At 45.3% G+C, this 26172-nt stretch overlaps 1 protein-coding gene across 2 annotated transcripts in view; it reads left to right on the top strand.

The window, feature by feature from the left end:
* Nucleotides 1-23845, top strand: part of LOC144106169 (calcium-activated chloride channel regulator 1-like) — a 36193-nt gene extending 12348 nt beyond the window's left edge. For both annotated transcript variants that reach the window (XM_077638911.1, XM_077638910.1), the window contains exons 5-14: nt 1488-1659; nt 3526-3647; nt 7041-7155; nt 8264-8491; nt 10599-10898; nt 12090-12311; nt 14250-14526; nt 15862-16023; nt 17148-17468; nt 21565-23845. In XM_077638911.1, coding sequence (XP_077495037.1) covers nt 1488-1659; nt 3526-3647; nt 7041-7155; nt 8264-8491; nt 10599-10898; nt 12090-12311; nt 14250-14526; nt 15862-16023; nt 17148-17468; nt 21565-22025 — 2380 coding nt within the window. In that variant the 3' untranslated portion in view covers nt 22026-23845. The remainder of the gene's footprint in view (nt 1-1487; nt 1660-3525; nt 3648-7040; nt 7156-8263; nt 8492-10598; nt 10899-12089; nt 12312-14249; nt 14527-15861; nt 16024-17147; nt 17469-21564) is intronic.
* The last annotated feature ends 2327 nt before the right edge of the window (nt 23846-26172 follow it).

Here is a 26172-nt window from a genome sequence, read left to right as displayed (position 1 = left end):
GTATTATTAGGCTACTGTTATTAGTTAGTGAGAAACATGTACCTCAACATGGCCTAAAATGCATGGGAAGTATAGGGCTTACCCTGTGCCCTTAAGAGATATCTAAGTGCCTCCAACGAATTTTTTTCGGTGGATGTTGGAGGGTGTCTTTCGATACATGGCGAAGTCCCATCACTGTTGAACATTTCATACGCTATGGACCTTAATTTGCGAACGGAATTTTTAAATATGCATACTTACAGAAGTAAAAAAGCAAGCCTTTTCGCACCATAACCGTCGCAAAGACAATCGACCCTAGCCGACCACTCTTTCAAGAACTGCGAATATTACCGGTATCAGTTGCATACAAACTAAATATAGCTCAAATAATAAGCACAGTAATAGGAACTAATGATCCAATTCCTCTTAGACTGTTTAGATCGCCGCTGAGACAAACAAGAGCCGACCCTAATAATAGATTTAACCTATCGCCTTGACATAACACTTACGGTCAAAGGCCATTAGAGTACAATGGTGCCCAGATATGGAATGAGATTCCTGATGACAGCAAACTGAAACATAATTTTTCGGCCTTATTGAAAAACATTTTCTTGTCTGCACAGAACTGTGGGACTGAATGCGTTTGTGCTTGGTTTTGTACATTCATAAACCTATTTTTTGTTGTTTTTCAGAATATGTATGTGTTTAACAGATTTGCAATGCCTCTATTGTTGTATCTGAAGTCTTTCTGTACATGTATTCTGAATGTCTGCCATTTCTTTAGTGAATATCATGTATTTGGACCTTTCCTAGCCGAGTTGGCTATGGGTCCAATCAAGTTTTGTTGTATTGGATTTATAAAATAAAATGATGATGATGAAAAAAAAGTGACTGTGTTCAAGCTTGATGCTACTACACACTCATAGCGTGGCAATGATCTTTCATTGGGCTTAATGGTTCATCGTTTGAGGCATATTGACTAGTTGATTCAGACGAGGACAAGAGAGGACAAACATGAGAGACACTAGACTTGCAATTGACGTTTTACTACGGGACCAAGGGATTCTTACGCTTTTTATTTTTGCTCCGTTGATGCCACCTGTGAACTACAGTCGCGTCACGTGATTATCACGAAAAAAAAGTCATTCTTTCTTTTGAATTTTCATTCTTTTTTCTATCAAGTGCTTTCTTATGAGGAAATGCTTGAGAGATGTCACGATTTGATGGAACGCAAAACGTCGCCTAGTATTCAAAAGTTCCACTCCCTATCTTTATTCAAAGAATATTATTACCTTTTCATGGTCATAAAAGAATATGAAGACGAGGTCTCTGTGCGTAATTTGTAAGTTAGTTGTAAGGCCTTTTGCTCAAGGAATTGGGAAACATTCTGAGCTCGTTGCTAGAGATCGAGGCTCCATGAGCTCTCTGAGTTGCTGTTTGCCATGACTTTTGAAATCATCAAATAATGTGCATGTAAACTGCATCCGCTGGTGGTGTTTGAACAGTGTCCGTGCCAGTGCATGCTCGGAGAAGATCCGGTTCACGGCGTCCATGGATTCGGGCGAGCCGTGTCGCGTCTACAAGGGCTGCCGCGTCTCGTCCAAATGCAAGCCACGGTTCAGGCAGAGGGACAACGACCCAGTCACGTCGTCCATCATGTTCATGCCGTACCTCAAGGGCGTAAGTGTGTTCGCGCACTCTTTCACTTCTAGACTGTCTTTATAAAGGTCGCTACTGAGCCGCCAGAATTGAATTCCGCTGTATAATTCGCCGACAGAATAAAACCCGCTAGTTCCACCATCTAGCGTAGCTTATACGTGACAAAATTTCTTTTCCCTTCCATTCGAAGCACTTTTGTATATATCTTGAATCTTTCGCTCCAGAGTACCTTGACGACATTTTAGGTGTTCTCCAGGCCACATATTAATATCCGCGTAGTTCGACAGAAAGCAGCACTGACTCCATAGGACAGTAGCAAATGTCTTCACCGTATATCCCGATGCAGGCTACTGCGCACAGGAAATATGTGGGTGAGTGTCAGGTGGGAAAAAGGCAACAAAGTGAAAAAGGTGTTCTTGACACCCCACCGGCTTTGTACATTAGTGACGTCCCGCCCACACGCCCGTAATGACAGAAGGGTTTTTGTTTTGGAACAGTAAATTAGGCCGAAGAACATTTCGACGATTGACACAGCTACGTATAAAGCCTGTTTCCTTTCTCTCCTACTGTCTGCACGTGGCAGCCATTGTGGCTAAGCTTGAGCCAGTTGGCAGGCCCATGCACTTTCCTATTAATTCATCCTTCAGTCACAACAACAAGAAGATATATTAAATGGAAAAGGACGGGGGAATCATGAGCTCGGACTGAAATAGCGTCTTGATGGAGTCTGGCAGGGCATACTACCAGACTCCATCAAGACGCTATTGTGGCCCGCAGGCAGTGCGCGCACTCGTGAGCGAACTTTGGTGAGCCTCTGTGCATTCCTCGAACACACGGGCTTGACGTACCGTCTGTTCTCCGTCAGGTAGTTACACGCAGTGACCGAACGCTCACGCGAGTTCTACCTTAAACGATTAATAACTGGACGCCCCACTCCAGTTGTAACCTACACAGTGCTGTGCGCGTGTGTGATTTAATTCCTCTAAAATGAACTAATCACGCGCACAACCTGGGACACATTACTTATTGTGTAAATAGTTTGTACATATTACTTCTCCCCCTGTCCTCTATTCCTGTCCCCTCACCTCTTTCATTTCATTCTCCATTCTGCCTGCTGTCCTTTATTTCCGCTGCCCCCAGCTCAGGTGCTTCAGTATCGATGGCAGATGCCGGGGCTAGCAAAAATCTTTTCCTTCCTTTTTACTATTATTTTTAATAAAACCACTACCACCACTGAATGTTTTAAAATCGGTTTCGAAGAGCGGAAAGATGGAACAACTGTCTCGCTACTCGATGGATGTCAATAGTGGACAATTTTTTAGTAGAAGAGATATGATGGAAATTATTCGGGCGACAACTACAGTCATAGCTCAGTTTTATAATGTTTTTGCATAGAGAGATGAGCGTTACGCAACCGTGATTCGCTAACGCGGAGAGCCAGCTGTACCTGCACAGTGACAGGTGTGCGCCTTTCGCGGTCATATGCGGATACGCAATAGCTCCCTCCGGATGCAGTGTCACGGTAGCCGAAGGCGGATCGCGGTATGCTTAATCTGTCTAGTCATTTATTGTATGTACGAGACACTTCCGGGTCATACCTTAGGCCCTTGGCAGGAGTGGATAGTGCGGTAAAGACATAAATATATTGAACAGCGAGAAAAGCGTTCGAAGAAATTAATTTTACTCAAAAAGGTTACATAATACGTTTTCCAGCGGAACAGACAATGAAACATTCCTTGATCGGCACAAGATGTAGAGAAAATTTCAGCAATATCAAGAAAAAATAAAAATATACAGAAAGATAAAATTTTCGTCCTGCGCACCTAAACGAATCACCGAAGCAATTATTGTGTTTCAAAAAGCCTTACCGTCGATTTTCCTTTGCAGGTGTCGGAATTTTGTGATAGCAGAGACAAGAAGCACAACGTCTACGCTCCCAACAAGCACAACTATCTCTGCGACCGCAAGTCCACATGGGAAGTGATCAGCGCCAATGAGGATTTCAAGGGGTAAGTACAACCCGTTCGTTACTACATTTGACTACGGCAATGTCGGTGCCAAACACACTCTGTCTGAACAGCAAAAGATAATTACAGCTTACATCTCAGAAACAAAAAAACACCACTTAAACCCTGCCTTGCTATTTCCGAGGGCGGTATAATGTGCCATAATAACGTTTGTAGTTAATATGGTACCTGAACCGCTAATGATGATTGCAAATTACATCTTACAAACAAGAAAATGCCTCTTAAACCATGGCTTGCTATTTCCGAGCGCAGTATGAGGCGCCATACTAACGTTTGTTGCTAGCTAAAGATAACTGCAAATTACATCTTACAAACAAGAAAATGCCTCTTAAGCCGCCCCGCCGCGGTGGCTCAGTGGTTAGGGCGCTCGACTACTGATCCGGAGTTCCCGGGTTCGAACCCGACCGCGGCGGCTGCGTTTTTATGGAGGAAAAACGCTAAGGCACCCGTGTGCTGTGCGATGTCAGTGCATGTTAAAGATCCCCAGGTGGTCGAAATTATTCCGGAGCCCTCCACTACGGCACCTCTCTCTTCCTTTCTTCTTTCACTCCCTCCTTTATCCCTTCCCTTACGGCGCGGTTCAGGTGTCCAAAGATATATGAGACAGATACTGCGCCATTTCCTTTCCCCAAAAAACCGATTATTATTAATATTATTATTATTAAACCATGGCTTGCTATTTCAGAGGGCGGTATAAGGTGCCATATTAACTTTTGTCATCACAATTTCCTACCCGATCACAGGATGAAGTTAGCCGTTAAGGCCGCGTGCGTATAGGGTACGTTTGCAAAGCTTCCGACTTTCCACAGCAGACCTCCGAAGCCTATAGTTAGAATTCGCATTTTTACCGCCCGATTGCGCTCTTTACAAGCAGGGAGGATACCTGTCTAGGCGCATGTTTGCGTTGATTGGCTAAATATCTTCCTTTGTCTCAGTGCGAGGTGCTACTCATGTAACATCAGCAAGAAATGAAACTCGAAGAGAACTGAAGTGCCAACACAAAACATCAACATATTAGCTCCTGAGAGGAAATACACGCCAGGCAGATTAACACTTATAAAGGACAGTCTTCGAGCCCTTAAAGTTAAATTACCGTCCGCTCTAACTGCGGTTCTCCCGGCTAGGGGCTTGTAATTTTGCTATTCTCGTTTCATTTGTTGCTGATAGTACGTGAGGATGTTATGGTTCAATTAAATTGTCCGCATTTCAGTTGTTGCTGATAGTACGTGAGGGCGTTATATTTCCGATACAAATACAACAAACACAGCGCTGTGCGCCTCATAATTATGCTGCTCCACTGGGCCATGATGGAACTAAAATTCAGACGCTCGTTTTGTGGGCGTAGGTTTCACGTCACTTCGATGTTTTCTTTATAATATACATTTGAGTCTACCACAGTCTGAGTTCCTTAAAGAAAGTTGTGAGCACAAAACATCTTAAGAAAAAATAAACTTTGCATTTAAAAACAGCGGTCGTCACAAAAAGAAATAAAAAATTCGGCAGAGACACTTAAGACTGCTTGCATGCGGGGATGCGAATGCATTCTACTCCTGGATGCAATGACACCTCCCACCCACCCACCTTCACCCGCACACACGCGCGCGAGTATGACAACACTCGGAACGCTATGCGAGCAATGGTTGCATCACAATCTTCATACGAAAGTCCGGGAAGGCTAACAATTAACGGTGCATATGTCGTCGGTTCGAATCCCGGTCGAAAGCTGGCCTCCAACTTGACTAGCACATGTAAGCTATATGTTACGAGATAACGTTCGACACCACCCGGAACGCTTTACGACAAATGGCTGCGACATAATTTTGCTACGAATTTTGGAAAAAACTGTCGCCACTTAGAGATCAGCCAGTGGCGAGTATATATAGACGAACGATACGCATATATAGACAATAGTATATATAGACGAACGATATGATGCGAATGTCCGGACCCCGTAGAGTATCTGTTACGGGTCCAATGGACTTTATTTTGGAAATATGGCGGAGAGTTCGAAGGATGCTTCATTCCCGCCACCGGTTGGCCCAGTATTGCACTACCTTCGGGATCGGCCTTGTCTTTAGCGCGTCTTTACTATCCTGTCTCTCTATCCCATCTTTCAACTCTCCTACTATCTGCACGTGGTAGCGATTGTGGCTCGGCTTGAGCCAGTGAGCAGGCCTGTGCACTTTCCTTTTCTTTCTTTCTGGCAACAGCAGACAGACAGATATGCATAGGATTCTCTGAAGTGGCGGTGCTCGGCTTGCTGTGTGTGTCATGACGTCACCGTATTTTTTGCCACCGCTGGGATTTTTTGTACCATCTTCGAGTTCTCTCTCTCTCACACACACACACACACACACACACACACACACACACACACACACACACACACACACACACACACACACACACACACACACACACACACACACACACACACACACACACACACACACACACACACACACACACACACACACACACACACACGCGCGCGCACACGCACACGCGCACACGCACGCACGCACACACGCACACACGCACACACGCACACGCACGCACACACACACACACACACTCACACACACACTCACACACACACACACACACACACACACACACACACACACACACACACACACACACACACACACACACACACACACACACACACACACACACACACACACACACACACACACACACACACACACACACACACACACACACACACACACACACACACACACACACACACACAAACACAAATTCATTGAAGAAAAGAGTGTCTAAACTACTGTGAGAGACCGGATGGTTTTGCTGTTGTCCTTACCAGCAAATGAAACATGCCTAAGCTTATGTCATTTCGTTCTCGCCCCTTTCTTTTCAGCATCTTCATCCAATTCATATTCCCGTCCCTCTTGTTTTCTTTCTGAATTTTTCAGCGTCTTCTTCTGCCCTTTCATCTCCTCACCCTTGTTATTCTCTTTTTTCTTCCTTCTCTTCTTTTTATTCGCTTCGCTTGACTGCGGGCTTTTTGTTTCTCCTTCTCATCTTTGCTTCTTCTTTCTCCTAATGCCCAAAGAGTTTCTTAATATCTAGAGGGAAAGCTGGCGCCACCGTGTATGTGAGTTTCTGAAAGAGCCATGAAAGAGCACTTCATGCACCGTGCGAAATCCGGGAAGACAGCAATTCGCACTTGGCTTGGCCTAGAACGTGACTACGACTGCAGAAATGCAAACTTCGCAAATTATGTGTTGCAAGAAAGTGTTGTTTCGCAATAAGTATGTACAGTATACTCTTTCAATAGCACCATCTTCTTGGCTTTTGATCGCCTTAACCGAACGAAAATGCTCGTCGCCTTCTACTTTGTCGCAGACTGGCCCCTGCTGATTTGCAGAAAGTCATCACGGTGAAATTTACCGAAGTCCAGAGAAGAGAAGGCGCCCTAGGCCGTGTGATTTTCGCCCTGGACGTTTCGAGTAGTATGAATGTAAGTGTCACATTCTGACAACACTGTAAGGTGAATATTATCAGAGTACATTCCTGCTTATCACATCCCCACTAATGCCTGTTGAGGCTGCGCAAATCAACGTAGTACATTGCGCATTAAAAAAAAAATTGAGGGCAGTGACCTTGCTTGACTCAACTGTGAGCAATCATAAACGGTACTTGACCTTGGAACCTTCAGTCGGTAAGCGGTCAATCGGTTTTAAGCAAATGTGAGCACTGTTATCAGCTGCTCAGACTAAAAAATCTGCTGCAACCAAATAATTATATGAATCATGTTGCACGTACGTCGTTAGACAGCATAATTTACGGGCCACGAAGGAAACGCAAGGTTTATGAAGCCTATAGCAGGAGCCTCAAGTTTGGTTTGCCTCGCCGTATTTTTGAAAGAATTCTTGCTCAAGTAAAAAAAAAGAACTATCAAGGCAAAGTTGAGAAAGCCCTGCATTGCTAAAGGGAAAAGCTGTATCGTGTGAAGAGATGACGAATAGAGACAGAAAAAGAAAATTATTCAGTGTCAACCACTGTTGTGAAAATGTTTTACTTACTCTTGCATCTTTCATCATAATATTTTGCAAGTAATAACTTCGTCTCTTCTTAACGCTTACTGTGAATTGAGTTTGAGGCAAAGCTTTTTGGAGCAATTCGCAAGTTTCGCAAAAGCTGCCAACGTTGGACAACTCTACCCGTGCTAAAATTGTAATGTTATGGCCAGACAATCGCTGGATCAAGGGCTGAAGACTGTGCTCCTGTCTATATCAGCGGAGCTCTATGTCGAAACTAAAAATTCACTCTATTAGACCGCCCCCCCCCCCCCCGCCTCCACAAATATATATTCCAAGCCCTTTTTCCCCGGAGCACGGTGAAAGCACCGTCCATTTCCCAAAGTCCCCTTTTTCGGTAAAGTTTATTCGTCAAAATCCTTGAAAAAGGATAACTCCCCATTGGAACAGCATTGCTCTATAAGCGTTTCCAAGCTCTGTAAGAGGCCTTTGGTTTGCTATTACCTTACCATGCATTAACATGTTATTACATTACCATGCCTTTATTATCATCCATACATCTGTTTCTGTTCCCCATTTTCTGTGTAGGACGACCACCGCATTGTTCATCTAAGGGAAGCAGCAAGCCACTTCATCAATGTTCTTATACCGATCGGCTTGGAGGTGGGGATTGTTACATTCAGCACCAGCGCCCATACAGTAGCTCCCCTGACTTCCATGGAACCGTCGGTGCGAAAACAATTCGTTCAAGAGGTGGAGAGGCTAAGTGCCTATGGTGGGACGTGCATCGGATGCGCCCTGAGAATGGCGCTTCAGGTAAGGGTCTTCATGGTGTTTTGAGCACGTTATTTCACTCAGAAAACGCCGTGCTATGGACACGGTGGAAGTTGCAAATCTTCCTTCACAACCGAGAAGATGGAAGTCGCTATTTTTGCGTCTCTTGAGGACTGGTCAGCTCCTGTCTAACCAATGCCAGCTTACATTGGAAAGCGTGCTAATGCTGTATTTGCGGGGGGAAGAAAAATATCAGTCATCATGCCGAGAAAGGCAACACTGATAGCGTGGTGTGCGGGCTAGCGATCAACCTTTTGTTCAATCTTTCTGGTCAAAACTGCCTTCTTTCAACAGATTTTCTTGCAGCTTCGGGGACTAATAGGCGATAATATTAGCTCTGTAACCACAACCTTGTCCCCTAGCTTGTGTAAATAACCCGTTCCAGGCTCTCCACAGCACAGATCAGTCACGTGAGCATGAAACTAACGCTTAGATTCAACAAAAAGCGATTAATGAAGTGACCCCTTGTCATTAGTGAGAAGATGGTCACGTGTTTCTGAAGTTTTAAAATGCGACTATTGGCGTTACTGGAGCGAACAGCGAACTTCAAGACTCAGCGGGGCGCCTCAAATGATCCAATATGACAGCGTTATGAAGGACTGCCTCCGAGCTCCGCGTAGGTATAGAATCATGCTAACTTTATTCTTGACGATAAACACGCACTCGTTTGCCATTGGTGGCAACCACACGCGAGTAAGTCTTTTTTTATCTAGGGTGTAAATGAATACCGGCAGAGAAAAAACAAATCGCTCTCTCACGTTTGAAAACAATCTAAAAGAAGTACAGAGAATTTAAAATCAATGACAGAATGATAAAGCTGCGCATTTCCGCGCTTTCACATGGCAACAAATTTATCAACTATCTGCCACCCACCTGAAATATGAATATAGATTTCGAATAGTGTTATAAGAGAGAAAACGAGTGAGCACCCTCCGCGGTGGCTCATTGGTTAGAGCGCTCGACTACTGATCCGGAGTTCCCGGGGTCGAACCCGACCACGGCGGCTGCGTTTTTATGGAGGAAAAACGATAAGGCGCCCGTGTGCTGTGCGATGTCAGTGCACGTTAAAGATCCCCAGGTGGTCGAAATTATCCGGAGCCCTCCACTAAGGCACCTCATTCTTCCTTTCTTCTTTCACTCCCTCCTTTATCCCTTTCCTTACGGTGCGGTTCAGGTGTCCAACGATATATGAGACAGATACTGCGCCATTTCCTTTCCCCCAAAACCAATTATCATTATTATTAGGACGCCGTTTTCCTCGAGCTGTCTTCTCGGAGCAATTAACGCCGCCTTTTTACCCTGTTCGCAAGCAGTGAATGGAAGGCACATAATGAATGGATGACCGGCATGATGCAATTGCTTTCGTGTGATTCTGTTCAATTCTTGCCACCCCGTGTCGGCGTGACTGATTCCAGCGACAGCGCCGGCCTGGGGCAATCGCGGTTGAAAAAGAATGAGAATAAAACAGAATTCATATGAAATTATTATAACACCCTCCTCTCTGCCTGGAGTAGCATGCCAGGCCGACAACCAGGCAGACCTCTCCTGTTCCATTAAAGTCGTCGTCGTCGTCGTCGTCCTCCTCCTCCTCCTCCTCCTCCTCCTCCTCCTCCTCCTCCTCCTCCTCCTCTCTGCGTGGATAACTAAGCACCCTGCCATCTTGCACTGCACGCATGCCATGCTAGGCCGGTCATTACAGAGACAATCAAGCACAAAAAATTCTGTATAAGGACAATTACGGTACTGCCTAATGCGAAAATTTGGACAATAACGTCTGAATCTGCCTGCGAGCCTCTGAGGCAAGAGAGCGAACGATCTATCTTGGACTAGATGGCGTCGCCGTCGCAGCATGTTGTCGATTTCGTGAAAATTGCCAATACCGCCGCCCATATTCTAACATTTGTAATGCCTGATAGTACTGCTACTGGCACGACATGCATGCGGTGCAAACAGCAGGAAACGTGCCTGAAGCAGATATTGTTTTAACAGTGAATAACTATTCAAGAAGTTCTAATCATTTTACATTCGTTTGGAAATCTGCTTAGGCGATTTTTCATGTATATATTCCCCCCCCCCCCCCCCCCCCCAGATGTTCAAGGAGAACAAGCAAAGCACCGAGGGCTCCGTAATAATCCTCATGACAGATGGCGAAGAGAATGAGAGGCCCTACATAAGCGATGTCGTCAAAGAATTGATCGCCGCTCAAGTGGTGGTGAACACGATCGCCTTTGGCACCTCCGCCGCGGCAACTCTAGAGAACCTCGCCCTGCGCACAGGCGGCAAGCCGTTCGCCCTGCAGGATGGTCAGTCCAACATAGCCGTTGCTCTGGAGTCGGCGTTCCTCGACTCAACCACAGCCCTGCTGGACGATCACAAGAGGCCAGTCGTGGTGAGCCGATTGACCTTCAATTCTCTCCTTCGGCTCTACCATTTATGACTACGATAACGAGACCGCCAAAGTGGTCACAAAGCACACGCATACTAGCTTTTTGCCGCACAAGGAATAATAGTTGCTGCGATGAGAAGATTGTAATAAATTTTGCGGACGAGTCGCCTTCTGTATTAAATTTGACTCGTGGCACCTGGCTTCAATATCTTGTGAAAAGATTCCAAATGAAATGAAGGCGGCGAAACGACAGCGGTACAAGAAAGCACAAAGAAAAGGTGTTCTCCTTTTCTTTTGCCTTTGTCGTAGCGCTTCCGTTCATTTCATATTGCACTACTGCGCCTCAAGCCCTTATTCTGAAAGGTTCGAACTTTGTTGCTTGCTGAGATCTAACAGCACTGGAGTCACCTGACATTACGGTGTAGGCTTGTAATACGAAAACGGTTAGCAAAGAGGCAGCGCCGTATTCTTCCGGAGCCGTTCTGGATAGTAATGAGCACGAAGGCGATAAGAATGAATTAATAATATTGTTTATATTATTATGCAAATACTTGAAATGAGAATTCCTTTGTGAATGCTCCGTTGTCGGAAAAAAAACAATAGTGTTGTGTTGGACACACGGTTGGTTTCGGAGGCATTCTCGCTGTGTTAGTTTCTTCATACCAGAACAAAAGAAAGAACGTTCTTGTGCAACTGAAACAGTCCTGAGCACTGCGCATGTGTTGAAATACATGGCGGAGTAGCCAAGATACGTTCTGGCACAACAAGAAAACATCACTAGAACTTTCGACACGGTTGGCATTTATGAATCTCGCCGGCCCTATCACCATTCTGGTGGATAGGGTTCGCATCAAAACTGAGAAACGACCATGCTAAGAGATTTCTCCTGTCGTAAAATCCGAGAAACGAAAAGAAAATGGCAACAAGCAAAGAAAACAATTCACGGGACACCTCATTATATGATGCGTTGGCAGTGGCAAGTGACGCTACTTCCGGTCTGGTAAACGTCACTTCATCCAGCCAATGTGAATGCTGCGGTCTTGTGACGACGCTTTCCTCCAGCCAATGGGCGAATTTCATGGCTGATTATTCATTTCGTCCGCACGGTGCTTTTATTGCTATCACGTAAAATTTCTTGCTTATGAAGCCTTCACCGCACGAAGCTTGACGGGGCTTTCGTCTCTTTTTCTTAAGGTTTTCGAGCAGTCTGCCAAAGTGGTGGCAAAGCGAGAGTTCAAGATCGTCATTGATGCCGACCTGGGTAACGAGACCGTAATTTCGATGCTCTCCAAGGATGCGGTTAGCCTCAAAGCAGAGCTGCTCTACCCCGATGGCAAACCCTGCCAGGACTGCCTGGATTCTGGACCGGCGAAGAAAGGCAATTACATAATGTTCAAGATCCCGGGAATCGCAACGGTACGTGCTCGACAGAGAGGTGCTGACAGCATAACTGTGCATTCAGATTGAAAAAAAAAATATCAGTAATAACGCGCATCTAGTCAAAAACCTAAATTGGGTCAAGCTGCTAAAATATTTTTCCACTCTAACCTGTGGAGATGAGGTTTCAAGATATTTTTCGTACCGGCGTCTGTAATGGGAAACATTTACTACAGTATATTAAGCCTGTTGCTTTCTCACCTGCTTTTCTGTATGCGTGGTGTTTGTTTCATCGCCAAAAAGCACGCGAACCCATTAATAAAAATAGAAGCAGTGGGAGATGTGGCTAATGATGTTTCTACGGCGGCGACACGTGGTATTCAACGCTTTGCGCTTGCTAGGATGTGCACTTAATTTACACAATAAAAGCGTAAATGCTATTCTAGAAAAGTGCAGCAGGGAATGTTTGTTTCTTCGCAGGGGTGCTGGGACTTGTTCATTTGTGGACGATTACGTACCTGCATCTGACGTTTCGCATACAACACGAAGTGGTGCGTGGATGTATGACGATGCTTTATTGCAGTCAAGAATAACAAGCTATAACGTTTGCACGGCGCAAATAAGAATATTTTATCAGTATCTTTACAAGTTGCGCAAATTATGTGCACACACGAGCTCGAGATGCAACAGGAGGAGGTGCTGGAGCAAACATTTCCATCGCTAAACAGTTCCGATCCGAATACTTGTCAAAAATGCGCCGACTTGTCTTTCATTCTCATTAATGCTTCTGAGTTTTAATTTGCATAATGGGCTCCTGTGCTATTTGACAAGAATTGTTTTGCGGCTCCGCTGCACTGAGAATCTGTTCTCAGATCGTTTGTCCCAGAAACTTTTCGACAAAACAGAGGAATGGGCGTTTGGCATGTTCAGTAGCTGACGTTGAACCAAGAAACATGCGGCTACGTGACTGGCGCCTTCTCCTTTACGCTACCATGGCGCCACGCTAGTTTCTGTACAACCTTGCTACATAAATTGAACAATAAATGAGGAGCTTTGCTACATAAATTGAGCAATAAATGAGGAGCTGGTAAATAATGGTTGCTGCATGATAGTGAGGCAGGGGAAACTGTCATCAGTCGAACTAAAAGTTCACGCTGCTTTACTTACATGAGCCACCTCACCGCGAGTAGCAGATCTGTTTAATTCAAAACTAGCTTTGTGTGACTAGCTTTGAGAAAGATGGCCTTTTGGTAGTGCAGTTGTTAGAAGGCTGGTTCTTAGATGTATACAAACAGGCGTTCCGACCGTACAAAAATGGCGCCGGGCTAAGCAATGCTCAATCACAAGCGAAGTTTCTGTGATTATGAAGGGGTGAACTGCATTACGCACTCTGCATTGCATTACATAGGCTGCCCGATAAGTGTACAGTCTTGCGGAATCTCTCTCGTTGGTAATGCGGCCGCACCACAATGGCGTCGCGTTAAGATACCCGCCGCGGTGGCTCAATGGTTAGCGCGTTCCGCTCCTGATCCGGAGTACCCGGGGCCGAACCCGACCGCGGCGGCCGCGTTTCGACGGAAGGCGAAACGCAAAGGCGCCCGTGCGCTGTGAATGTCAGTGCACGTTAAAGATCCCCAGGTGGTCGAAATTAATCCGGAGCCCTCCATTACGGCATCTCTTTCCCTGTTCTTTCACTCCCTCCTTTATTCCTTCTCTTAGGGCGCGGTTTAAGTGTCCGCAGAGATGTGACACAGATACTGCACTATTTCCTTTGCCCCAACAACCAATTTTCAATTTAGGATTTCATGGCTACGACGGCTTGAATTACATCTCAAACTGTGTGCACATCCATGTGCTTACATTTTTTAAAAGCTCGAAATCCGTCACTCTTCATTGAACACTTGATTAACCTTCGAGCTACGCCTTTCGAAAGAGGGGAAAAGCTGCATTGATTTTCGTATTCGTACACGCACGCAGCCTGGTACCTGGACGCTGGTCGTGTCTCACACCCTCAGTGGTGGTGAGGCCGATATCCACATACGTGCCACGTCCTTGGCGAGCGGCGCCACGGAAGAACCCGTGCTGGTGCGAGCCTTCCTGAAGAAGACAGAGGTGGCAAAGGCGGCAGAGGCGGTCATCTACGCCGAGGTCACCAAGGGTCAGAAGGTGGTGTTGCACGCCAGGGTCACGGCCACCGTAATCAGGCCCACACGGCCTTACGAGGTCGAAGTGGAGCTCTTCGACGACGGCTTAGGTACATCGCTGCCTTCACTCCGGTGGGCTCTTCATTTTCAAGTAGTGATACCTCGCTGACATGGTGCTGAGAAATCTAAAAATTTCTGCTTTCGCAAGCCTTGAGGGGCGCTTTTGTATAGCGCTCGGATCACCATATTGCCGCGAATATTTGCAGTGTTTGCTCATTCTTAAAACTGCCGGTACGCCACTTTATCGCTTTGTTTGCGATGCAAGACGCGACCAGATTTATCTCCAATGATCCCATCCAGGCAGAGCTGATTCTACGTTGTTCCAGAACGTTCTAGTAACTTTGCACGCTTTATCTCGAAAGTTCGCTATCAGCGTTAAATTGAGCACGGACTTCAGCGGCGGGCATTCTGTTCGACGAGCGCCGAGCACGCTTGTGATTCAGTCCATTGTGGGCGCAAGTCAGCCCAAATAAAGTTTTGTTTAGTTGCCATTTTTCGCTGGCGTTCTGCTCCCCGGATTGCAGTCACCACTTCGTGACAATATTTACTCGCGTATAAGTCAGCTTGTTTTTTTTCAAGATCACATTCTCCTAACTCAGGGTCAGCCAATACGCGATAAACGATTACTGGGAGGCTCTAACCAGGGTACAAATTAAAAAAAAAAGGATGGAAATAACGATGCAAACGGTGCTAATGCGGAAATCCAAGCATTCAAGCCGCATTCCAGCGTACGCGAAATACACCTGTTCCTACTCCTGTTACTGCGGTATGGCTTGACAAGCCCCTTCTATTTTATGACAGCCGTAGAAGTGATTTTCAGATAAAGATGGTATGAAAAAATCTACAGGCGATCATGCGATGCGATGTGACTAATCGGCGTCAGCAGGAGTGGTCGTACTGTCTGTTGCAAACATTTACTGTCGACCGCACAGTACGGACAAAAGGCACAGCGGACTGAAAACTTTTGGTAATGCATAAAACGGAAGGGCAGACAACTACCCTGTACCGTGACGTGATTCCTGCAAGCAAAAAGAATGTTTTGTGGTCATAAGTGGGTAACTTTGGACAGCCCTATGGCAGACATGCACAGAACTCTGCTTTTTAGGAGCACGCACATTATTTCTATGGGAGTTAACATTGGCAGCGGAAGCTGCACTATGGTCGCACAAGCGGGTCTATAAGAGCCGCAGGAAGAAGTCAAGGCTGGTTTACATTGCACTCAATTTGTAAGTGCTCCGTATCTGGAACGAACTTTGCGTACTGCCCGAGGTGTTCATGGCCGCGCACATTACTCGGTGAACGCGTTAACTTGGCATGCTCCACAAGTGATCCAGAACGCCTTTTGCAAGTGTGTGTAGAGGCTGAGAAAAACGTTCTCTCCGCAGGTGCCGACGTCACGGCCAACGACGGCATCTACAGTGGTTACTTCACGGAGTTTCACGGTGTGGGCCGCTATTCCGTGTCGGCTCGCGTTGTCAGCGGCAGCGATTCGGTCATCGTACAAGGACGCAAGGCTTCGGGAGGACTGCCCGCCCTACAACCGCTGGGTACGTGCCAATGCGTGTAGCCGAAAAAACGCATGGAAATGCCTTGCGTTGAAGACGAAACGAGTTAACAGGGCGGTCCACACAGTTGTCTCTAGCATCATTTATGACTTCGCCTATTATTGTTTGTTGGCCAACTCGACAGTGTTCCCTCCTCTGATGCTAAATGTCATGATATGAAAGATGCAATATTGTCACAAATGGGTTGCAGAATCAAGAGGCTGGGCAGAGGCCGCAAGGAATCAAGCAGTGTCCAGCTGCCAAGAGCACGCGCGACTCACTTCTTTGTCCTCAAGGCGCCGCCCGGGGACACCTGGCGGCATTATAAAGGGAGTGTATAACAGTGTAAAAAATTGAATTTGCGAGAATCTTCAGGAACATTACTCACAATGTTGCTCTGAATACTAAGTTTTCGTCTCAGACAATGCCGAATTTTAACATAGAGCTCACTGGTAGCACCCAAAGACAGCCGCCACGGCTAGGTCACGCGGATGTTGCTATGTGAACAGTTCTGGTCCAGAACGGGCCATCGTGTGTGGTCTGGATTCAGCACGCATCGAACACCCAAGGAGGCGCCCTTGAAACTACGCACAAAGTACAAGTAGCCGCATCATTCAGGCACCACTCGAAAGAGATTCAGGAGTAGTAGTATAAAACTTTATTTGAGAATACCAATCATATGCCTAAAATGTGTTGGCCTGCAGCATGGCCTGCCACACCAGGCCATGCTGATTTCTCCTTGAGAAGCAGCAAGTCAGGTATGCCAGGAAAGGACTTGATGAGCCAGAGGCTTGGAAAGAGGACTGAATACTGACAGGACAGTAGAAGAGACAGTGCAAGATCGGAGTAGAATTTCGCGTAGTTGAGGCAAGAGGGGTGCGATCAGAAGTAGTATAATAAAAAAAGTATGCAGCGAATGCTCAGCTACAGAATTTTAGCACTGCGTTCCTCACCTGGGGCTGCAAAAAAAAATGTTTGATATAGCGTACCACCTCAATCTGAAACTAGAATAATCTTGTTTTCTTTTCTATGTGCTATTAGAACAATATATTTGAAGCAACTGTGGGCGTAATTTGGTTTGTATCGCTGAAGACAAGTTGTAATGAGTGTAACCCTTTCCCCTTCAGCCTTCTCCCCAGGTGTCGCCAATGGTGCGGATGAGGCACAGGGCGACGATTTTCAAGGTATTCCTCTCGATCAGTTCTTCTACGTGGACGAAGACATCGAGGTTGCCGAACCCGAAATCATATCCAGCGAAAAGGCGCCCGAGTTCGTGAGATATGCAGAAGGAGGATCTTTTCGTCTCACGCAAGACATCAAGACCTCGACGATTCCTCCAGGTTCCATCCAGGACCTGAAAGTGGAGGATGCCTTTGTGACTGACAATGACACTCACGTCGTCCTTCTGGCTTGGACCTGCCCAGGAGCCCATCTCAACTCTGGCAATGGTGAGGAATCAAGTAGGGTAACTAGGACGTTAAGTGGAAAGCTTGAAATGAGCCTCGGCACCGTTTAGCGTGTGACAGAACACTTAGTAGTTATTAAAGAAAGACGCATAAGATGGTCACCACTGTTTAACGTGCAATTCAGCTACAGATATATTTTTTTAAATTTATAAGCTACATCTATACACTCGTTTTGGAGCAGTCAATTATTGTCTATGCCCTCACATATGGCGTCACTATGCTCGGACCGTTTTGCGTGGCCCGATGTTACTGGCCGTTGCAGTGACGTCATGCGTCACGTGCATGCTGACCAATCAGCCGGGCGTGGTGTTACGCAAACGCCGGCCGATCAGAATCAGGAAACATTCCTTTAACAGCAGTCGGTGTAAATGAGAAGAGTATGGATTAGAGAACAAATGTGTTTGATGGTATTCCAACTAAAATTAATTGCATGAAAGAAATAGCCGAAATTTTCATGCTAAATTTAAAACAGTCTGTTCAGACTGTTCTCAACAAATCAATGGGCTGTGTGAAGGAATGTTTATGGGGACGCCTGGGGCGACCCGAAACAGAGACAACAGTAGCTACTACACCATACCTTGTTTTCATTTCCGAATTACAAAAAAAGTCTCCTATAAACATCAAACGCGCGGCAGGAGGTATGCTGTCGAGAACAGCGTCCAGTTCTCTCAATCAAACCATGACTTGGTTCCGCAGTACTCCTACACTGCCAACACGCACTGTGTCAAATTTGATGTTGGGAAGTTCTATCTTACTGATTGACGCAAAACTCGGCCTGAGCGCCTGGAGCCGTCATCATCTTCTAACCAGCTTCCCTCCCTGTCTGCTGATTTTTAACCACTCTTCTCAGAAGAGCTGCATTTTTTACCATTTTCTTTCTTTGGTCTTGTGTCTCCTATTCACGTTGGTGACACGTGCCACGAGTGCTGGTGTCAGGTAAAATGTGCTGTTCTGAATAGCGCATGAATAACGCGTGAAGGAGGTTTCTAAATTAAAAAATGAAATGAAAGACGAGAAAAGCACACAATACTAAATGTTCGAATTTAGTCTCAGGGTTCTTTGGCACGAGAGGCCTTTGTACTGCGGCACTAAAGGGAAAAATCATTATGGACAAGTAAAAGATACACCGACAGAAGAGCACTGACCAAGAGCAGACTTCAGTGTCCCACGCTGTGCTTACAACATAAGCAGTAATCTGCAAATGATTATCACGAAGCCGAACGATGAAACGCCCATTTTGATATGTTCTTTTTGGAGCTTACTTCTGTTCATTCATACCTATGATATTTTGTAGCTGTGTTGAAGCTTTAAGCATAAGTTTGAGGACTGAGCTGAGACAAATCGAGACTCTAATGCCTCCCTCTCTAGTATACTAAAACTCTGGGATAACGCGGCGTCAGCACAGAGTGCGAGGAAGACCGTTTTGAGATTTCTAGGGACCCATGCTTTCTGTGCTCCTCGTGAGAATCCAGTGTATGCACTTGTGTGCGCTTGACTTTCTGTGATGCTCTTAGCATCCTCATACAGAGTGGTCTGCTAAGTACAGTAACAGTAAAATATTTTCTGCATTGGTTAAAGAACGCCTCCCCTTATTCGCAACATATTTACGTTGTTGTTCTAGATTCATGTGTGGAGCCTTTGTCACAAGTACGACAACCAAGGGGTTTTTTTTTCTGAGGCATGACATGTGGTTTGTTGTGCCTCTCTAATGTTACAAATCTCTGGACAATGAGAAAAACTGTTATCCTTAGGTCTTCCAAAGTTGGAACTTCCACGGATGCTGCAGGAGCACTAATACGCTGCTCAGAAGTGAACCACTTGGGCGCTTTATTTTTGATAAAGGCTGTACATTTACAGCAACAGCTCTCATAAGCACTCTAAGTTGCGATCCCTTGGCCGTTGTGCGCATTAATTGACGTCAGCAATTATCAGGAGCATGATCAACTCAAATCAGTCATCTTCCTGTGGTCCATTACGAGAATGTATCACGTGGTGGTTAAATGAGTCACAAATGACTTACATATTAACAGCGCAAAAATGGCACAAAGGAAGAGGAGGACTCAACAGCGCTGACCGTCAAATAAATTTTCTTCGAGGGCCAGCAGAATTTTGTGCCATCTGGTGACCAGAAAGGAAAAAAAAACGCACAAGAACAAAACCAAAAATATACGCGAAAGGTACCAGGTAACTATAAACCCGACCACGGCGGCTGTGGTTTTATGGAGGAAAAACGCCAAGGCGCCCGTGTGCTGTGCGATGTCAGCGCACGTTAAAGATCCCTAGGTGGTGGAAATTATTCCGGAGCCCTCCACTACAGCACCTCTTACTCCCTTTCTTCTTTCACTCCCTCCTTTATCCCTTCCCTTATTGCGCGGTTCAGGTGTCCAACGATATACGAGAAAGATACTGCGCCATTTCGTTTCCCCAAAAACCAATTATTATTATTATTACGCGAAAGGTACAAGCGCTGGCGGTTAGCTGGGACGTGTCAAATTTCACTCTCGAGGTATTTGATTTCTTGGGCGCTCGTCACTACTCATCGATCCGGAGGCGACTATTAGAGGTCCCAATGCAGAATCTCAATTTGCGTCTGTCTTCTGCGGTTGTTCTGTCCCTTGGCGCTTCTATGCTTGGCCATACCAACGGGAATGTTTGCTCTGCCGTTCAAAATTATCTCCTAGAATCAAAACGTCTACCATCATAAGCTTTCGTACTGCCCATACCATCATAAGCTTTCATATTTAATAATAATAATAATAATTGGTTTTTTGGGGAAAGGAAATGGCGCAGTACCTGTCTCATATATCGTTGGACACCTGAACCGCGCCTAAAACTACTTTTTGCAATTCCTACTCTCTCTCTGTCAATCTCTCTCTTTTTTTACTGTTTTCCTTACCTAATTTTCAGTTTGTTAGGTCGCCCTAACCTCCTGCAACCTCCTCTGCTACGGAAACAGAGTTACACAATTTTTGTTAGGTCATCCCACGCTTTCCATATGCAATCTGCAATTTAAATAGTCATCGCCTGGTTATGGCCAATCCCCCTTGCGTGTATGCGCCATTTTGAGAGGGGAACAACAATAACAACAACGCCACTCATGGCGCGCTAATGCAGTAATCTTGCGATTTTACAATCACGAAAGCCTCTAGTATCTATCTTGTTAGTGCGGTTCGCTGTTTTGCTACGACATTGCATTTGGTGCAAATCAGTTCACAATTAGCTTCGCTGTCATCTTGTGCTTTGCAGACCCGAAGACACCAAATGAAGACGCCAAATGCAGTGTCATAGGAAAACACCGAGACGCACTAACAAGAGAGGTACCAGAGGCTTTCATGATTGTAAGATTGCAAGACGACTGCATAGGCGCACAATCAGTGGCATTGCCCCCCCAAAAATTCAAACACCTAGAGTGTGACATTTTACACGTGCCAGCTAACCGCCAGCGCTTGTACCTTTCGCGTAATAATAATATTAATTGGTTTTTGGGGAAAGGAAATGGCGCAGTATCTGTCTCGTATATCGTTGGACACCTGAACCGCGCCGTAAGGAAAGGGAGAAAGGAGGGAGTGAAAGAAGAAAGGAAGAAAGAGGTGCCGTAGTGGAGGGCTCCGGAATAATTTCGACCACCTGGGGATATTTAACGTGCACTAACATCGCACAACACACGGGTGCCTTGGCGGCGTTTTTCCTCCATAAAAACGCAGCCGCCGTTGTCGGGTTCATACTTACCTGGTACCTTTAGCGTATGTTTTTGGTTTTGTTCTTGTGCGTTTTTTCCTTTCTGGTCGCCAGATGGTACAAAATCCTGCTGGCCCTTGAATAAAATTTAGTTGACAGTCAGCGCTGTTGTGTCATCCTCTTCTTTTGTGCCGTCTATGCGCTGTTAATATGAAAGTACGTAACCGACTCGCCTGAAAAATTTCATTGTTGTATCACAAATGACTATGACCGTCATCATAAACGACCCTCGAGATACGATTACAGAACGTTATCGCCTAAAACAGATTACAATTACACTGTTGGCCACATTATGGAACCGTCGCCTATAACTTGCTTTCTTCTTTCTTCGCACACGCAGCTTCCCATATCGAACTGAGGGCAAGCACGCAATTGGTGGATATCATGAAGAACTACGACACTGCTGTGTTGATCACCACCAGGGGAGGGAACATAACGGCGAGAGCCGTCGGTTCCAGGCAGCAGCTCCAATTCTCGCTACCCGACACACTGCTACCAGGCGGGAACAAGAGCTCCGCGCAGGACTTCTACTTCGCGGCCAGAGTCTGGAACGAGCACGGTCTATATTCGTCGGTGTCGAACGTCGCGAGGGTCACGTTCGAAAGGCCCCCGCTCCTTGCGTCTTCTTACCGAGGCGGACTGGCGTGGTGGGCGATTCTGTTGATCGTTCTTGCAGTGATTGTGAGTGGCGGGATCATCGTCGGGGTGATTGTCATCGTCAGGGTGCTAAAGAAGCGGAAGCCTCGCGAGGATGTGCATTCAAGCGGTAATGTGCGCCGTCCTCCCCATAATCGATGGTAAGGGAGGATCGCCAGTAGTGCCGCGCCCATAGGAACGTCTTGAGACCGGAGCGGCTGTGTTTTCACCCATCACTCTCTTCACGTTTTGTTTCATCCAGAGTTGTAAATATTAAGGGAGACGAGATAACGAATCCGGTAAGGAGTCATGCTATCGGGAACGAACAAAATGCGGACGGAACGATTGAGACGCGAGCGAAAAAAGTAACTCAAGGAAGGGCGTGCAAACAGGGTCCGTTATCACTTTTATTATCGGTCGGTGCGGTTCCACAGTGGTAATAAATGCTGTAAATATTTTAAACTCTCTGAGGCAAAATATCCCCAACGTGCTGTTCAGCACACAAATGAAGGGAAAAAGAGGGGCTCGTTATGACATACATGACGGAAGCCGACTGTGCCTTTTAGAAAAAGTCTTTAGACAGTCTATAGACTGTCCATAGACTTGTCTATAAAGTCTATAGACTCTCTAGAGAGAAACCCAATGAGAAAAGTCCATAAGCAATACAAATCCTATAGACAGTCTATGTACTATCTATAGATTTATGGCCATACATTTTTTGTACACTTTTGTCTATAGACTATGAATGGAGAAAAATGAAGGCAATAGAGTCAACAAGAACTCTATAGACTGTCTATTGACAATTCTTGTAAGAGCTGTGTACGCTTAAACTGTCCTAGTCGTTAGTTATTTTTGCACGATAGTATTAGAAGTAGGCGGCTCTCCAAGCTGGCAATGGCGATAATGCCTCCAGAGATGAGACCATGCAATTAGAGCATGTTTTGCTATTCTATTTTTTTCTGCATCTTGCCCTGTGCGATTAGGATACGTCTGCTCTGAAAGCCGTGACTGGCATATGAGACACTTTGCATATCGTTCGCACAATGAAGAATACATTTCCACAGATGCTGATTACAGATTAACTTGGCAAACGCCTGCGAGTCCGTGACAGTTTGACCCGAGGTCAATTAGTGAATCTCCGATCATTGGTTCAATAGACCTACAGCGGCGCACTTTCACCAGTGCTTGATGTTCAGAGTGCAGGACAGATGAGGACCCAGGAAATACTCGGGCAATTTGTTACTACGCAAGGAACACGACTTATGTCATTAAAAAGAATGCGAGTAGAAGGACTTTCCTACATATTACCACTTATGTTCAGTGTTGGTGTATGTGTGCGCTTGAATAGTTCGTCTGTGATGAGACAACTTATGGTGTATTTTTGTACCAATTATTTCACGCAGCTAGATTACTCAACTTGCTATCAAAGCAGACGCGGAATGAGGGTCTGATTGTTGAGGAGTTTTTGTGCATGTTCAGCAGTAGGCTTGCTGAAAGTTTGTCATTGAACGCGTATATGTACGCATTGAGACGAATTCATCAGTGTTACTTGCCGCTCTCTGTGCTCATAGGATAAATTTATGCTACACTGGACAGATAATGTCGCATCAAAGATACAGCTCAAGGAAAGGCTACAACCGGCAGCATGAAATTCAAGCTTCGTCAATTAACCTGCTAGTCGATGCGACATTGACATCGTCTATCTGGCTTCGAATGGCTCTGATTCTGCTGCTCCGCATCTTTATTCCGCTTACGCGATCTAGAGAACAATTTTGTTGAATGCAGCATAACAATCTTGGCGAACACCGTATACGCTGGGAACTTGCGGATCGTGAACTACTAGCCACGCTCAAAAATCGTTTTGCTTTCTTTTAAGGATTCCTCGACTGCATAGGCGGGTGAAACAGCACATCTAAACGCAATGTTTTTTTTTAAATATGGCAGTTGCACAGACGGCTAAATAAATATTTTGTACAGAAACTGGTCGTCTGTCTGCATCTCTTTTTACTCGTAGTCTTACTCTCACTAGTATCTGCATGCTCGCAACATCATAATACTAGGTAAGGCTTCCTTAGTCGCAGTAAACTCTAATGCACAGAAATATTCTAACGCTGTATGCAAGATGTACCAAAATTGCCTTTATAGAGGTAATAAACTAAATAAAGAGCTGACAACGTAATAAACGTTGAGCTGATGTATTAATATGGCGAATTGGCGAGTTGAAACACCCTCGATCTAGTTTTATTTATTTTGTTTTGTTGTTATTTTTGTTAAATGCAGCATTGCCGAGCTGCATTTAACAGCGGCAAGGAAACAAGGTATGCAATTCACAATCAGCAGTCGGGAAATGTCCACAATCAACAAAGAGAGAAAAAGCCATACACTTGGAAAGGCCGATGGCTAAGTAAAAAGCATTGCGAAAAATACTTGTTGCATCTTTGATAAGGTGACACGGCCGTTACAAAAGATTTAACAGAAGGAATGTCAGCAACTTCATACGGTAAGGTGTTTCACTCGGCTGTGGTTCTAGGAAAGAATGAAAAGCGGTTGGCTTCAGTTTTCACCTGCAGTATTACAATTGTCCTGCTGTGCTTACCTTTCGTTTTCGTAGATTCGTTGAAATGCATGTGCGAAATTTGATTTTGACATCGTTATTGTCAATGTTGTAGACCATTTATAGGCGGTGTTGTTTACGGCGCATTTATTGTGTCCCGAGCCCAGCTCGTATCCTAAGGTCTGACACAAAGATAGTTTTACCGTAAGCGTTATAGATGAATCTAAGTGCCTTCTTTTGTACCCTTTCAATGTAGTATATGTTTTTCTTAGTATGAGGGCCCCACACAGTGTCAGCGTAATCAAGCAATGGCCTAACAAGCGTCGTGAAGGCTGTGAGTTTTGTCGCACTAGTGCCGTGTTTCAATAACCACAGCTCTTTTTAGTGACGCCGAAACAACATAGTGAACTTGCGCGTTTCAAGTTAACTTGGAGTCAATTATAACGGCCAGATATTTAAAGCAACCCGCCTGACACTTGCATTATTAACGGTTTTTTCTTTCTTGAGGCCATCATATGAGGTTCATACGCCAAGACTGGCACCAGTTGCTAATTGCAGAGAGGTAATCACGTAGGGCGGTCTGATCTTGCACAGATTCGATTTTCTGGTACACGATTTAGACATCGGCGAAGAACTGGCATTGTACAGAAGAAGACAAAGACAGGTAATTTAAATAAATCAGTAAAAGAAGAGGTCGAAGGACAGAACCTTGCGGTACTACGGATAATACGGGGGCAGATGAGGTATTCGAGTTTTATATACAGAGGTACTGTTTTTCGATCAGATAAGTGAGAATCAAGACAGTTCCGAATATGTTCATTTTGTAATACACTTTTTAACTTCACCATTAACCTTATGTGACAGAATCGATCAAATGCCTTTTCGAAGTCGAGGAACGGCATATCAATATGACCCCCCCCCCCTTCAATGAAAGCTGCCATGAGATCATAAGTAGTGTGTAGCAGCTGCGTAATGGTGGATAGGCCACGTTGAAAACCATGCTGTCCCTCCGAAAAGAAATTATTCCCAGAAAACTGCTTATGTGCTTAAAAATTAAGTGTTCCATCACCTTGCTAACGGGTGCACAGGAACGAAAAAGGCCTAAAATGACACTAGTCCTGCCTGCAGAACTGTGAATGGGGATGACCTTAGCCATTTTCCAATCATTGGGAATGGTAGCCTTTTTCAGACTGTCGTTAAATTTTATTACCAGATATCCTGAGCACCATTCCTCGTACCTAATTAGAAAGCTGTTAAGTATGTCGTCTGGACTAGCAGTCTTTTTTATGCATAAGTTGAGCAGTGACGAAAGGATGTCTTGTTCCGTAAAAAAAGAGGTTCGGCAGCTGGTATCTGGGAAATAGGAATTCAGAATTAAGATTCTCAGCATGTGAAAATACAGCAGCAAAATACGCTTTGAATGTGTCAACAATAAACTAGGTATCGCTAGTCTCGGTATTGTTCAGTCTGACTTTGGTCACCGGACCTTTTCTGTCCGTTAAATGTGTCGAAAACATCCTTGGTGCTTTAGAAAACGGTGCATGTTACCGTTAAAAATGTGGTATTCAGAAGAATTTTTTTCACTTCAGTACGCACTGACTGCAGCATTGGACGCGTGGTGCAAGAATTGAGGCTTGAATTGCGTTTCATGCGACGCTTTAGATATATTATGTCCCGAATAATTCATGGACTGTGGAGAGGTTCTTTCTTGTACTTCAGGGGAACGTATTTCCTAGTGCATATTAGTGCTGAATGTTT

The sequence above is a fragment of the Amblyomma americanum genome, chromosome 10 (assembly GCF_052857255.1).
Source record: "Amblyomma americanum isolate KBUSLIRL-KWMA chromosome 10, ASM5285725v1, whole genome shotgun sequence".
NCBI lineage: Eukaryota > Metazoa > Arthropoda > Arachnida > Ixodida > Ixodidae > Amblyomma > Amblyomma americanum.
The sequence above is the reverse complement of the archived record's forward strand: the minus strand, read 5'-3'. Positions and strand labels throughout refer to the sequence as shown.